Source organism: Elephas maximus, chromosome 2 (assembly GCF_024166365.1).
Source record: "Elephas maximus indicus isolate mEleMax1 chromosome 2, mEleMax1 primary haplotype, whole genome shotgun sequence".
Taxonomy (NCBI): domain Eukaryota; kingdom Metazoa; phylum Chordata; class Mammalia; order Proboscidea; family Elephantidae; genus Elephas; species Elephas maximus.
The window spans coordinates 46,861,385-46,877,935 of record NC_064820.1 but is presented as its reverse complement, the minus strand read 5'-3'; the positions used below and the strand labels follow the sequence as shown (position 1 = coordinate 46,877,935).

Here is a 16,551-nt window from a genome sequence, read left to right as displayed (position 1 = left end):
TATTAGAAAAAATTTTTGAGCTATACCTTGTTTGGTTATTGATTTGGTTGTGCTTATTCTGCCTTTTTATGAGTTGAATTATATTCAGTTCCGTATTTCTTGACCCAACTTTTTTCCTATTCTTTCTGATTTCTTCCTCATTTTTGGTATGTGTTTCATAAGATTTTCTGTCACATTATTGCTTCGCCTTACTGTTTTCTAAATGGTCTTCATTGTTGTAAAATTGTCTAACTCTGATCTTACTTCATAACTTCTGTATTCTTATCACCCTGAAAATAGTTCATGATTTTTCCTAAAATATTCACACATTTTTTGAATGAGTTTAATGTCCTCCCCCCCCTTTTTTTTTTTTTAACTTTTTTCTTTTGTTGTAAAACTTTTAAAATATATATACCTTAGAGCTATTTTGGTAAAAGTCAGAGGCCAGAAGGCAGAGCCCAGGTCACTTTTGGTCATTACTGTTTTCCCCAGTAACATCTGAGGATTTAGTAGATGCTCAGTACATATTCCCAAATGAATGAATTTGAGAGAATGGTTTAAATCTGTTATTCTAGTTTCTTACTTAGTGACAATATATGTGCAGATTTTTGGATAAGCCCCAATCATTTATTTTTATAATTTGTGTTGTTGAGGAGCCCTGGTGGTGCTGTGGTTAAGAGCTTGGCTGCTGTCATGGATTGAACTATGTCCCCCCAAAATATCTGTCAACTTGGCTAGGTCATGATTCCCAGTATTGTATGACTGTCTACCATTTTGTCCTCTGATGTTATTTCCCTATGTGTTGTAAATCCTATCACTATGATGTTAATGAGATGGATTAAGCAGCAGTTAAATTGATGAGATCTACAAGATTAGATAGCATTTTAAGTCAGTCTTATACTACCAAGAAAGCAGTGCTGGGAGCAAAGCGTGTCCTTTGGACCTGAGGTTCCTGTGCTGAGATTCTCCCAGACCAAGGGAAGATTGATGACAAAGACCTTCCCCCAGAGCCGACAGAAAAAGCCTTCCTTTGGAGCTGACACCCTGAATTTGGAATTGTAGCCTACTAGACTGTGAGAGAATAAATTTCTCTTGTTAAAGCCACCCATTTGTGGTATTTCTGTTATAGCAGCAGTAGAGCCAGCTGATAACCCAAAAGCTGGCCACTCCTTAGAAACTCCATGAGGCAGTTCTACTCCGTCCTACAGGGTTGCTGTAAGTCGGAATCGACTCGACAGTGATGGGTTTGGTTTGTTTTTTGTTTTTGAGGCCTGATCATTTCTTAAAGTTAAATGGGGTTGAAATTAAGTGGAGCAGGGTATGATGTGAGAGAAACCTGGTTGATTTGTGATGGAGTTCTGCCCCAAATGAATTCTGTTTTTCTTTCCAAGTCTGAGTCTGCCAGTGTCATCGAGTATTGTGGCTGTTTCCTACTCCCATTTGAGCAGTACATCTAATGGGTGAAGATTCTTTGTAAGCCATAGCATGGAGATTTTAGGGGTAGTTGGGCCATATAAGTTTAGTACTTTCTCAGGTATCAATAAACTAGCTCTGTGAAAGAAGATATTTCCAGAATTGGGGTTTAACAGCCAAGTTGGCTGCTCACATATGTGATTGGTATTGGAGGTGGGAGAAAGCCTTATCAGAATTAGAATGTGCTTTATTTTTATAATTCATTTCAGCTATGCCTATATAGTTTTCTTTTCCCATTGATTTCATGCATATTTTAATGGTGTCTTGATGAAGTTGTATCACTACATTCAGTTATTCTGCCATTTTTAAGGAAGTTTTTATAATTTTGTAGCCATAGATGATTTTGAGATTAGTTGAGATAGATGAATGATGGTTTTAAGAAGATTTAGAGATTCCTTTTACATTGTAGTTTTAAAATGGTATTTTAATCTTATGATTCTATAAGAATCCTTTGGATTAGAGTAAGCTATGTTGCAGTTGCACATTTGGAGGAAAGATTTATGCTGTAGAGGTTTTGTAAAAGTTAGAAAAAGAGCTAGTCAAAATGGAAAGTGAATTTAGGTGGGTAAATTATATTCTCTGAAAAGGTCTGGGAGTTAAGACTCTGACTTAAGCACTTTTCTTTTTTATTTAACAAAGCCTTTTTTCTCTCATTGTGAAATGCCTGTATAACCTACCCTTGAATTTAGTATTATTAATTAAAAATATTTACAGTAGCAAATGCTTTAAAAAAATTCAAAAGCCCCCAAAATAATGAGAAACAACCATCTTCTGTCAGGGGGTACGGTAGGGCAGAATAGCTCATCACTCATTGCCCCTGATCAGCCTGGTACTAAAGAATGTTGAGTTGTTGAAAACCATTGGATCCAGTCATCTGTAAAGTTCTCTCTGGTTCTAAAATTCCTTGGTGTCTTTTTTTTTTAATGGGTGCGTTCCAATAAAACTTTATGAACCTTGAAATTTGGACCTTTTTTTTAGTATTTACATAGTTTTGGCGGCCATTTGAATATCCTTATTGGTGAAATGTCTAATGAAGTCCTTTGCCCATTTTATGATTTTATGTCATTTTGTTAAGTTGTTGAGGTTTTAGAGATATTTCGGTTATTAGATTCTTGTCAGATACATGGTTTCCGAAGATACTCTCCTGGTTGGTAGTTTGTCTTTTCACTTTTTTGGGAAAGTCTTTTGATGAACAGAAGTTTTAAATTTGTATGAGGTCCCACTTATTTATTTTGTCTTTTGCTGTTTGTGCGTTTGTTATTATATTAGATAATCCATTGTTAAAAGATAGGCCCGACAGCGTTGCCCTTGCATTTTCTTCTAAGAATTTTATGGTTTTAGTTTACACATTTAGGTCTTTAATATATTTTGAATTTATTTTTGTTTATGATGTGAAGCATGGGCCCTGTTTCATTTTTCTGCACATAGAAATCCAGTTTTCCTATCACCATTTATTGAAGAGATTCTTTTTTTCCCCTCGAATGGCTTAGCATCCTTGTCAAAAATCAGTTTTGACCATAGATGTATGGGTTACTTTCTGGGCTCTCAATTTTATTCCATTAGTCTATGAGTCTATTGTTACACCAGTACCAGGCTGTTCTGATTACTGTAGCCGTATAATAATGTTTTAAAATCAGGAAGTATGAGACCTCCTAGTTTGTTCTTTCAATACTGCTTTAGCTCTTTGAGGCCTCTTGCCATTCCACATGAAGTTGAGGATTGGTTTTTCAATTTCTGTAAAGAAGACTTGGAATTTTAATTGGGATTGTGTTGAATCTATAGATTGCTTTGGTTAGTGTTAACTTCTTAAGAAAATTAAGTCTTTAACCAATTCTGAGCTTTTTATTGTTAAATCATCAAGAACACATTAAGGAAAGAGCAAGAAATGAGTCTTTAGGGAAAACAATAAGTTATTATTTTATTTCTCTTATTGCTTTCCAACTTAAAAATTGTAATGATTGTGAACCCTTGGGGGTTCTTAAAGGATGGTCAGGCTCAGCTCTATCCCAGACCCCAGATCAAGCAGAAGAACTATTCATATTGGAATAATAAATAGCAATATTCAGTTTTTAAGGAAACAGAAAAAAAATATGAGAACTAAAGAGGGATTTCTTGTTATGATTACCCTTGATTTTCAGCTCGTAATTATCAAGACTGTCAGGGAAAGCTTTCTGATATTGGTCTAATTTAGAAAAGAGCATTTTTTTTTTTCCTTAAAAACAAAAATCCTAAGTCACTGGCTTAAAAATTAAAAAAAAAAAAACACAAACCTTTTTTTTAAAGTAATGCATATGCATTAAAAAAAAAAAACCTAATAGTACTAAAAAGTATATTTCTAAAACAAAATTCCTTACCCCCATTTTCAACCCTTAGCTGTTTCTTCTATCTCCCCCCGCCCCCCGCCCCCCCCAACCTCCATTTCTAACTGGTTTGTGCATGCAGGTTATCTCTTGATTCCTGCTGATACATGTTTTGTTAACTTCCTATTATGGTAGATGAGAATTTTAGTTTGCATGCCTTTTCCTCTATACCACAATCTCCTAATATATCATTCTTTAAAAAATCCATATTTGCTAAGCCAATACTATGAGTATATTTTGTTTCTTAAAGAACTTTTTATTTTTCCTGGACTTAGTAAATTACCTCATTTTTCATTTGCTTAGCTTTGTTTGAACATAAGGGTACATTTCCCACATCTGCCAGTGCCTTTTAAAATATTTCTCAGTATAATATTCCATACTTTGAAATGTGTTAAATAATGTATCTGTTTTCTTCCCTCCTAGAAGTAACCATTTTGGATCTTCTGTTACATTCCTATCTGGATTTGTTGCTTCCTAGGCCTTCTATACATCTTTTAGTTAAGACTTCGGTTTATCACCAGTTTGGGGATTCTCTTGGTTTTTTCTATGTTGGATCCCTTCTTCCCTGAATTCTGTGTGATCTTGGTTTCTTCCCTGATTTTGATGGAACATATATTCTCCTGCAGGTTTTTGAGAAAGGGCCCATAAAAGTTAAACTTTTTGAGACTTGGCCTCTATGAAAATGTCTAAATTCTAAATTCTACTATGACCATGGATTGTCTGGTTATAGCATTCAAATTTGAAAGCTAAATCACTTAATTTTTTAATTTTTAACTTCATTTTTAAAAATAAAAATTGCATTTCCATGAATCAAAATTAATACAAGGGATTATGGATGGGATAGCATGAGGGACTTTTTTGGGATTATAGAAGTGCTCTGTGTCCTGATTATGGTATTGATTACACAAATCTCTACATGTGTTAAAATCTATGGAAATGTACACCAAAAAAAAAAAGGTCAATTTGTATGTATGATAGTGTAAGAAGTTAAAAAAAAAAAATTTTTTTTTTTAAAGTGAGAAAACAAGTCTCTTTACTTTCATTCTCCCTTAGCCTTACAGTTATCCTTCCCGGAAGAAACCACTGTTACTAGTTTCTTTTGTTTTCTCTCTCTTAATCACTCTAAAACATCTAAAGATCCAGTGGGAAATTAGGCAGAAAACACAGGAACTTAAATTTGCTGAAGTATTTTCTGAGAATGCTAAGAACTCTTGGACTAGATCTCAATATATTATTAATCAAATCTGGTACTAAATTGTTAAATATTTCTCTTACAGTTGGCAAACATGAATTGACTGGGCATAAAGTTGCTGTGAAGATACTAAATCGACAGAAGATTCGAAGCCTTGACGTGGTAGGAAAAATCCGCAGAGAAATTCAGAACCTCAAACTTTTCAGGCATCCTCATATAATTAAACTGTAAGCTCTGATTATATTACATATGGTCAGATTATTTGTTCATCACTTTTGTTTACCTATTTAATCTGACAGTTGGGAAAGATGACTGGTATTTCTTCGTTCTGTTTTCTGAGAGTTTTGAAAATTCCTTCCTTTTCATGTATTTATCTAACCCTGTTCATGGTCATTTAAGCCTATTTTCATGTTTTACCCTTGTGCTTATCCTTCTCATTCTCTCTTGTCTTAGACAGATGCCTTTTTGTATTGGTAAGTGCCCTACTGCTGTAGAACCAACAGTGATTAGCTAGTAAAAACTCTCCACCTCCAAATTTCCACTTGTCAGTTAGTGTTACTAGAGAAGGGGCAGTGGAAAGGGTTTTACCCCATGCTGCTTATATCTGATAAAACAAATAATAAACTTTCAGGAACCCAGTATTTCAGAAGGTAGTGATCTTACTGCTGTTTTACAGTTACCAATTGTAGAGTCTACAAATAACTTACTGCTCAGCTTCTGCTTCATTATGCAAGCTATAAATTAAAGCTGCTTAGCCATTTGTACTGATCTGGCTGACTCAAAATTTGTTTTACCCTCACCTTTTTTAATTTGCTGATATGCCATTGTTTTAAATATCATCCATGTGCTGATGACTTCTGAACATATATCTGCCTGGAAACCTCTTCCCTGAACTCCAGACTCTGTGCTCACCGATTGCCTCACATCTCCATTTTGGATGTTCAGAGGCATTTCAAACTCAACATGGCCAATACTGAACTCTTTATTACCCTCCTAAGCCTGCTCTTCCCACAGTTTTCACCATCTTATAGTAGTATACAGTTACTCAGGGAGAAAACTTAGGAACCATCTTTAACTTTCCACTTTCTCTTGCTCCCCACCATCCATTCCATTTTGTCCTTCAAAATCTACCTAAGACCTGATTTTCTCAGTTCCTTCATCACTATCAGCCTAATCTGAGCCACCCTCCTCTCTTCTGTAGACTGTTGCAGTAGCCTCCTGCTTCCACCTTTGCCGTCCACAGTCAATTCTTCATACCACCACCATGGTCCTCCTTTCAATATGTCAGAGCTTACATCACTACTGTGCTTGAAATCTTCAGTTGCTTATCATCTCACTTAGAGTCAAAGCCAAGTCTCATCATGGCCTATGTCCTGTGTCCTCTGGTCTCCAGTTATCTCTCTGACTCCACATCCAATTTCTCTACTCCATCTCACTCTGCTCCAGCCTTTTTACCATTCCTCAAACATGCCAGGCAGGCTTCCACCTGGGGGCCTCTGCACTTACTGTTCCCTCTGCCTGGCTCACCTTCCTAGATAATGCCATAGGTTGCTCCCTTCCTTCCTTCGGGCTCTTCTCAAACAAAACACTCCTTTATCAGAGAGGCCTTCCTTGACCATCCTGTGTAAAAGATTCCCCTTAGTTTGCTTTATTTCTCTTCATAGCACATTCCACCACTTAATATTGCTTACTTATTTAGTGTCTGTTTTCTGGCTTCTGAAACTTGAACTCCATAAGGACAGAGAATTTGTTTTGTCCCTTGCTATTTTCCCGGCTCCTAGCACAGCACTGGGTACATTATAGGCTCTAAGTAGATATTTATGGAATGAATGAATATACATGTTTTAATGTTAGTAGATAATGTTTTCTCTCACCAGGTACCAGGTCATCAGTACACCATCTGATATTTTCATGGTGATGGAATATGTCTCAGGAGGAGAGCTATTTGATTATATCTGTAAAAATGGAAGGGTAAGCAGTTCTGATTTAATCCTGTATATATTTCGTAACTCCCCACATCCCTTACTAGCATCAAAATGTCAGAAAGCAATTTTGTTAATAGATTTATATAATAACCAAATTCCCTTAATCATATGCTTGTTTAGAATCATAGACTATTTCGAACTAAAAGGACCTTAAAGATTATTTCCTTTAGCCTACTAACACAGATGTGGAAACTGAGGCTCATACTTTATATATTTGTGCAAGGTCATACATTTATTAATGACAGAGTTAGATTGAGACCCCAGAACTCAGGATCCTCAGGCTTAGCTTTTGAGGTATACAAAACCTTAAAGTATATTATTTAATCCTTACATAGTATATTGTTAAATACTTAAAGATCTAGGCCTTGCTAGTCAACCCTAGCCACATTTAAATTGCATTCATTTTTTGGTTTCAGAAATCTGATGTACCTGGAGTAGTAAGAACAGGCTCCATGAAGGAGGTAGGAATTAGACTTAAAGGGAACTTAAGACATTTTAAATAGTATCTTAAGCTGCAAACATAAAAACTGAATAGTGTCCCCCATCTGTACCTTTTCCCACATACAGGTTACATGGTATGCAAAGTCCCCTTTCTGGAAGAGCCAAATGTAGCATCTAAAAGCCAAATTTTTACTCCCAATCTAAAATTCTTTATATTATTCATTCATTCATATGTTTTATATAGCACATCTGTTTTACTTTCATCCAAATCAAACTCATTAACCAAGTTAATTTTGATTTTATTAGGTTTTTTTAACATGATTAATTTCATTTTCAGGTATTCCTCTTGTTCTGTTCCCCACTCCTCTCCTCCTCCTCCCACCTCTACCACAACAGTTCTGCCTGGAAAAATGGAAATGGCACAAGCTGAATCAATACTTGTTTTCTTATCTTTTCCATTTCTCATTTCTTGGTCATTTTGTTTTACATTGTGAGACATTTCTTTAGTTGTAGCTATGGACTATTAAAATTTCAGCTGTCATATTTTCTATTTCAAAGATCTTTCTTGCTTATAGGAAATCTTTAGACAGCCTGCTATTTTGCTCCACAGATGTAATAACTTTCTCTCTCTGAGGATAACGAGCTTTTTAAAGAAGTTTTCTTCTGTTTCCTGAATTGTTTTTGTACCTCTGTGCCCCAGCTCTTTTTTTCCTGTTCATTTTTATTGGTCTTTGTCTGTATGATCCTTCCTTGGATGTCCGGTAATTCTTGCCCACTCACATTTAAGAGTGAGGTATAAATGGGAAGCTTATGTAGTGGGACCTACTGGTTGGGGTGCCTTTCCATAGGTTGACTAGGTAGGAACCTCTTCACTTGATTAGGGTATACAAATTTCAATCATTGTAAATATTTTTCTTAGACTGTTGCTCCAAAAGAACCGTTACAGTTTCCTTGAGGGTATCAGCTTAGCTGCCAGCATTCTGGGAGCTGAGTGGGGAAGGGGACTGTAAGTTAGGATGTTGACGACCAGTTACTTCCCATGTTTTCCTCATGGTGCCTCATTCTGGCTTTGGTGTCCTTCAGAAAACAGCTGGTTCAACCTTAAGTAAACTATGGATCTTATTCCCCAATAAAAACCTGTTGCCGTCAAGGCAATTCTGTTTAAATGCTTCTTTCCTTTAGCCAACTGTCCTGTTTTTAGCCCCACCTATCACTTCTGCCTTCAGAAGTTTCTAATTATTCCAGTTATTGAGCCTTTGCAGGGTTGTGTGTGCACATGAGTTTATTTCTTACTGGCTTCCACCTCTGTAGGCTTAGGTTTCAGCTTTCTCTGGTTGGTTGTCATTCACTGTCCAGCTTGGTGACTCCTCTTCATTACTCTTGTCTCTTTTCTTGCACTTTTTGTCTCTACCTCTTTTATTCTTAATGCCATTTTAGCGATGTTTTAAGGAGTGGAGACAAATGATATATGCTCAATCTGCTGTGTTTACCTGGAAATATGCTTTGGCTTTTCTAATTTTTCCTCTATAGGTATCTCCTCCTTTATCATACTGTATTTGTTATATCATAATACAATTTTAATTTTTATAGCATTTCTGGTTATTTTACCTTTTATATTTAATCAATTAAGCTTTTTCCTGCTCTTTCGCGTTTTGAACAGATACTCTTTTTCCATGTACTGTATTTGATCCAGAGTTGTATTAAAAAATGAACCTACATTTTTTTCTAGTAATAAAGGTGTTGGATTGCTAAAGGATTAATATAGCAAGGATATCTCATGGTACTTCAATTGTTTTGAGTTTGCCTTCAAAAGAAAATTACTAGTTTGTGTTTTCTCCCAGATTTTCCATGCCATTTAAGGTGTTGAAGTCTGGCCTTAGGTAGTAGTGACCTGTTTTAGAATGTTGCATATTATAGTTTTGCCTAGAGAATAAATAGTTTATTTATGAAAATGCTTTCTTGAGAGCAGGCATGTCAAGTAGTGATTATCATTTATGGAAAAAATGTCACAAAATAAACGATGGATATATAGAGAAGTTTTAAAAAAATGTTTTTAAAAATGTAGTTGCCTCTTAAGATATAATTTTTCCAGTAAGCACACAATTTTTTTTAATAGTTTATAAAACAGGTGAATTAAGGTTTTCCTTATGTTAAAATGAAAACGTATTTTGTTTCAGGATATATAATAAAGTGGTTGTTCGTTAATTCATTAACAGTGCTTAAACGTTACTTTCGCACATAGGCTAAAATAATACTCCCTGGCCCCACATCACTCTGTGCCATTATCCTGCTTTTCTTTTTTTTTCCCCAGAGTACTGTTACCCCTTGAGGCTGTATTTATTTGTTTCCTATCTCATCAACTAGGGCCTTTGCTTAATTCATTGCTATATCATGAATGTCTAGAACATTGCGTGGTATATTACAGGTGTTCAATAAGTATTTGTTAAAGGAATAAAAGATTAAATTCCTTAAATTTGTAGGAGAAAACATGCCTAGTTTCAAGTAGAAATGGAAACTATTTGAAGTAGCTCATAAGATATAGAGGAAGATAAGCTGTTAAAATGAAGTCCTATGAAAATGATAATATTAGAAAGTTGAGTTACTGAGTTCTAAGCACCTCTTAATATTTCTGTTTTGTGCTGTATGTATCTCCTCTCCATTTCAAAATTATCTCATGCGTTAGGTTCATTTGGAAGGTTTCATGTAGTTTTATAATTTTATTGGTTGCAGAATTATATGCAGGTGAATTACTTTTGAAAGTTTCATTTTTAAGATGCCTCTCTACTTTTCTTAGCTGGATGAAAAAGAAAGTCGACGTCTGTTCCAACAAATCCTTTCTGGTGTGGATTATTGTCACAGGCATATGGTGGTCCACCGAGATTTGAAACCTGAAAATGTCCTGCTTGATGCACACATGAATGCAAAGATAGCTGATTTTGGTAAGCATATGTTTTAATTTCATGTTCATTATATTTAATGGACACAAGTGGCATTGTTCAAATAACTTTTATTTTTAGGTATCTGAGTATCCCAAAGTAGTGTATCCTCACAATTTTGTCTATGAGTATACAAAAAAAAAAAAGAAAAGCTAAGGAATTCTCTTTTTTTAGTTTATGTCTTTAAAAGCAAGCGTTTTGTGATGATAGGTCAACAATTTAAATTGGCAGTATAAGAGAGATCATTTATTGGCAGTATAAGAGAGATCATTTGAAGAGAGACTATTATTTGTGCAGGAGAAGGGTAGCAACCTTATTTCCAATACATTCTCTTGGTTAAATATGGAAAAAGAGGAAAATGACAGGGAAGAGTTATTCAAAACTTTGAAAGCCCAGAAGGCGAACGATATGAACAAAATTATTATTGTAAAAAAGGTAAATAATAGAAAAGTACAATTCCAGCTTGAGGAACAGTATTTTGATTGTCAAAAATGTGTTTTTCCTTTATTTCCTTTAGAAGCCTGAGAGAAAAAGGAATCTGCAACTCTTTTTAGTTCAAATCAGAGATTCTTATATTTTACTCAGTTTTGAGTATGTATTTTTAATCGACAGAGACTTACTGAATAGTAACAACCCTGAGCCACTGATTTTTATGTGATGGCTAAATTGTTTGACTGTCATGATTATTTTTATAGTTTGTTTATTTTTCTGGGGTCGGAGGTTTCTTTTGAGAAGAACAGAGATTTCTCTCTGGAATAAAACAATGAGTGAACAAACTTAGAGATTCAAAATTATTTATTTTTTGAAGAATCAGAACAGGGTTAATAGAAACCTTGAATTTTAGTCCAATTCATCGATTAATAAAACTCAAACTAATGCCAAGTTTATTCTAGTAAGGGAAATAACCAATAGCTTAATGTATGCTCATTAAACTCCAGTGATGACTAACTCTAAGTGCTGAAGTAGATTACAAATTTTAGAGCATAACAGCAGAATATCTGGGAACAGTAAAGACCATATGATTTTCTTGAAGCAAAGAACAGAAAGATGATCTACCAGTTTAATGCAAACACATTTCGTTGTTTAATGGGGTTTCTGGTTCTATTTTTGTCCTTGGGAAATCCTGAGTAGCTGATTTTGTGCACTTTCAGGTCTTTCCAACATGATGTCAGATGGTGAATTTTTAAGAACAAGTTGTGGCTCACCCAACTATGCCGCGCCAGAAGTAATTTCAGGAAGGTAGTATTTGACATCCCCCTCTACCCCATACATTTTTGTAGTTGTGTTTTTTCCCCTAGATTTTGTTAGTCTGTTGTATCAAAATTAATTCGAGTGAAAGACATTTAGGGTTTATTCTTTCCTTATCTAGAAAGTGTTCAGTTTTAAGGAAAAAAAAAAAGTGAATACGTCTTAATGATTCCATTTATAGAGGACAATGTCGGTTTGCAGATCAGTATTAGTTAGATGAGAGTACTTTCATATTTTCCTTCGTGGAATAAACAGTATGTAGTTTTAAAACCAGCAAGTTTTAAAGGTAGGTGAAGACATTGAAAACTTAAACAATACAGAAATACTTACAGTTAGAAAAGGTTTATACTTTAATCAGATGAAGAATTAAAAATGATATGTAGGTTTAATTTTTCAAAATGGCATTTTGTAGTAGCTTTTCTAGGCTTTATGTTAAGATGATGTCTTGGGGAATCAGACTGAAGTATTGATAAATTTTTCATACTTCATTTATGTTGACTCTTAAATCTTTAAATCTTCTAGAGACTGCAATACAAGAATTCTAACCTATTGATGTACTAACCACTAGCATTGAGAACATGAGGATACTTGTAAATGTGTAGCTTTCTGAATAGCTTAGGTGTCAGGGGAATTCAGTATTTTTAAGAGTAACTCTTTGTTCTTCACTTATACCACTGAAATTGTAAACAGAGAACTTTGAGTTTGTTTACTCGCTTTTATAACTAACTCCCCCCCCGCCCCATTCATCAAATATTTATTGAGCTCTGGGAAAACAAAGAATAAGACCTGGTCTGTGGTTAAGGGGCTTACAGCCTGGGGGTGGGGAGGTGGATCACGACAGGCTGCACTGTGGTCTTGTTCCTATGCTCCAATTTTTACTTTGTTGGATGTAAGAACACCACTTACTTGTCCCATCGTACCTTAAGTCCATATTGCCCAGAACATAACCTCTTTTCATCTCACCCAAGTGAGCTTCTGCCTGTGTTTCCTAGGTCTGCAGTATTACCATCATTTTAAGATGGTCGTAATGCCTTATTTGGTAACTTACCAGCATATTTATTATTGAAAATGAGAAGGGACCAGTTTTACTGGCCCAGAATCATTTCCCCACCTGATCAAAGAGAATCCAGGTTTAAACCATATTTAGGTTCTTGGATGGTACAAATGGTTAACATGCTGGGCTGCTAACTAAAAGGTTGGAGAGTTGAGTTTATCCAGAGGTGCCTCAGAAGAAAGGCCTAGTGATGTACTTCTGACATATAAGGAACCTTTAATAACTCTTCTTCCAAACCACATTTCCTTATTTGAATGTCTTACATCTTTATTATTTCAGGATGCAGAAATGTTGTAGTATTTTCTTTGTATTTTGCAAGGTCCTAAGGCAGGTTATTTTCATAAATTTGTTTGCCTAGCCTGCTCAAAGAAATGGTATTTGTGTTAAGGGTATCAATAAGGCAGGAATATATAATTTTGGATTTATCAAGCTTCATCATTATCTTTTTATATTAACTTAATATCCAAAATTCTTTTTTTTTAATTTATTGTGCTTTAAGTGAAAGTTTACAAATCAAGTCAGTCTCTCATAAAAAAATTTATTTACACCTTGCTGTATACTCCTAATTGCTCTCCCCCTAATGAGACAACACTCCTTCCCTCCACTCTCTAATTTTGTGACCATTTGGCCAGCTTCTGACCCCCTCTGCCCTCTCATCTCCCTTCCAGACAGGAGATGCCAACATAGTTTCATGTGTCTAGTTGATCCAAAAAACTTATTCTTTACCAGTATCATTTTCTATCTCATCGTCCAGTCCAATCCCTGTCTAGAACAGTTGGCGATGGGAATGGTTCCTGTCTTGGGCCAATAGAAGGTCTGGGGACTATGACCTCCAGGGTTATGCTAGTCTCAGTCAGACCATTAAGTCTGGTCTTTTTAAAAGATTTTGGGGTCTGCATCCCACTGCTCTCCTGATGGGTTCTCTATTGTGTTCCCTGTCAGGGCAGTCACTGGTTGTAGCCGGGCACCATCTAGTTCTTCTGGTCTCAGGCAGATGTAGTCTCTGGTTTATGTGGCCCTTTCTGCCTCTTGGGCTCATAATTACCTTGTGTCTTTGGTGTTCTTCATTCTCCTTTGCTCCAGTTGGGTTGAGACCAATTGATGCATCTTAGATGGCCACTTGCTAGCATTTAAGACCCCAGAGGCCACTCTCCAAAGTGGGATGCAAAATGTTTTCTTAAGAGATTTTATTATGCCAATTGATTTAGATGTCCCCTGAAACCATGGTCCCCAAAATCCCACCCCTGCTATGCTGGCCTTCAAAGCCTTCAGTTTATTCAGGAAACATCTCTGCTTTTGGTTCAATCCAGTTGTGCTGACCTCTCCTGTATTGTGTTGTCTTTCCTTTCAGCTAAAGTAGTTCTTATCTACTAATTAGTAGATACCCTTCTCTCTCCCTCCCTCTCTGTCCCCTTGCCTAACCATTAAAGAATATTTTCTTTTCTGTTTAAACTCTTTCTTGAGTTCTTAATAGTAGTGGACTTATACAATATTTGTCCTTTTGCAGCTGTTTTTAATTTCACTTAGCATAATGCTTTCCAGATTCCTCCATGTTATGAAATGTTTCACAGATTCATCACTGTGCTTTATCGATGCATAGTATTCCATTGTGTGGATATGCCATAATTTATTTATCCATTCATCCACTGATGGGCACCTTGGTCGTTTCCAGCTTTTTGCTATTGTAAACAGCGCTGCAGTGAACGGGCATGTGCATATATCTGTTCACGTAAATGCTCTTATTTCTCTAGGATATATTCCAAGGAGTGGGATTGCTGGGTCATATGGTAGGTCTATTTTTAGCTTTTTAAGGAAGTGCCAGGTCGATTTCCAAAGTGGTTGTACCATTTTACATTCCCACCAGCAGTGTATAAGTATTCCAGTCTCTCCACAACCTCTCCAACATTTATTATTTTGTGTTTTTTGGATTAATGCCAGCTGTGTTGGAGTGAGATGGAATCTCATTGTAGTTTTGATTTGCATTTCTCTAATGGCTAATAATCGTGAGCATTTCCTCATGTATCTGTTAGCTACCTGAATGTCTTCTTTAGTGAAGTGTCTGTTCATATCTTTTGCCAATTTTTTAATTGCGTTGTCTTTTTGTAGTTGAGTTTTTGCAGTACATTGTAAATTTTCAAGATTAGGTGCTGATCGGAAATGTCATAACTAAAAACTTTTTCCCATTCTGTAGGTAATTTTTTTACTCTTTTGGTGAAGTCTTTGGATGAGCATAGGCGTTTGATTTTTAAGAGCTCCCAGTTACCTACTTTTTCTTCTGCACTGCTAGTAACGTTTTGTACACTGTTTATATCATGTATCAGGGCTCTAAACATCCCTGTTTTTTCTTCAATGATCTTTACCATTTTAGATTTCATATTTAGGTCTTTGATCCATTTTGAGTTCGTTTTTGTGCATGGTGTGAGGTATGGGTCTTGCTTCATTTTTTTGCAGATGGATATCCAGTTATGCCAGCACCATTTGTTAAAAAGACTGTCTTTTCCCCATTTAAGTGCTTTAGGGCCTTTGACAAATATCAACTGCTCATATGTGGATGGATTTACATCTGGATTCTCAATTCTGTTCCATTGGTCTACGTATGTGTTGTTGTACCAGTACCAGGCTGTTCTGACTACTGTGGCAGCTTAATAGGTTCTAAAATCAGGTAGAGTGAGGCCTCCCATTTTGCTCTTCTTTTTTAGTATGCTTTACTTATCCTGGAAACCCTGGTAGCATAGTGGTTAAGTGCTACAGCTGCTAACCAAAGGGGTGGCAGTTCAAATCCGCCAGGTGCTCCTTGGAAACTCTATGGGGCAGTTCTACTCTGTCCTATAGGGTCGCTACGAGTCGGAATCGATTCAACGGCACTGGGTTTGGTTTTGGTTTTGGTTACTTATCTGGGGCCTCTTTCCCTTCCATATGAAGTTGGTGATTTGTTTCTTCATCTCATTAAAGAATGTCATTGGAATTTGGATTGGAATTGCATTAAATGTATAGATTGCTTTTGATAGAATAGACATTTTTATAATGTGAAGTGTTCCTATCCATGAGCAAGGTATGTTCTTCCACTTATGTAGGTCTCTTTTGGTTTCTTGCAGAAGTGTATTGTAGTTTTCTTTGTATAAGCCTTTTACATCTCTGGTAAGATTTATTCCTAAGTATTTAACTTCTTGGGGGTGACTGTAAATGGTATTGATTTGGTGATTTCCTCTTCGATGTTCTTTTTGTTGGTGTAGAGGAATCCAGCTGACTTTTGTGTGTTTATCTTGTGTCCCAATACTTGGCTGAACTCTTCTATTAGTTTCAGTAGTTTTCTTGAGGACTCCTTGTGGTTTTCTGTGTATAAGATCATGTCTACAAATAGAGATAATTTTACTTCTTCCTTGCTAATCTGAAAGCCCTTTATTTCTTTGTCTAGCCTAATTGCTCTGGCCAGGATTTCCAGCACAATGTTGAATAAGAGTGGTGATAAAGGGCATCCTTTTCGAGTTTCCATTCTCAAGGGGAATGCTTTCAGGCTCTCTCCATTTAGGATGATGTTGGCTGTTGGCTTTGTATAAATGCCCTTTATTATGTTGAGGAATTTTCCTTCTATTCCTATTTTGCTGAGAGTTTTTATCATGAATGGGTGTTGAACTTTGTCAGATGCCTTTTCTGCATTAATTGATAAAATCATGTTTTTCCTGTCTTCTGTTTTATTTATGTGACGGATTACATTAATTGTTTTTCTAATGTTGAACCATCTCTGCATACCTTATATGAAACCCACTTGGTCATGGTGAATTATTTTTTTGATATGTTGTTGAATTCTGTTGGCTAGAATTTTGTTGAGGATTTTTGCATCTAAGTTCACGAGGGATATAGGTCTGTAACTTTTTTTTTGTGG

The 16,551-nt window shown here is 35.8% G+C and overlaps 1 protein-coding gene across 2 annotated transcripts in view; it reads left to right on the top strand.

Annotated features, from left to right (window-relative positions):
• Positions 1-16,551, top strand: part of PRKAA1 (protein kinase AMP-activated catalytic subunit alpha 1) — a 50,699-nt gene that overhangs the window by 18,875 nt on the left and 15,273 nt on the right. Inside the window, exons 2-6 of one of the 2 annotated variants that reach the window (XM_049862882.1) lie at positions 5,090-5,231; positions 6,882-6,975; positions 7,406-7,450; positions 10,225-10,369; positions 11,518-11,605. In XM_049862882.1, coding sequence (XP_049718839.1) covers positions 5,090-5,231; positions 6,882-6,975; positions 7,406-7,450; positions 10,225-10,369; positions 11,518-11,605 — 514 coding nt within the window. The remainder of the gene's footprint in view (positions 1-5,089; positions 5,232-6,881; positions 6,976-7,405; positions 7,451-10,224; positions 10,370-11,517; positions 11,606-16,551) is intronic. The other variant, XM_049862891.1, reaches the window with a different exon arrangement.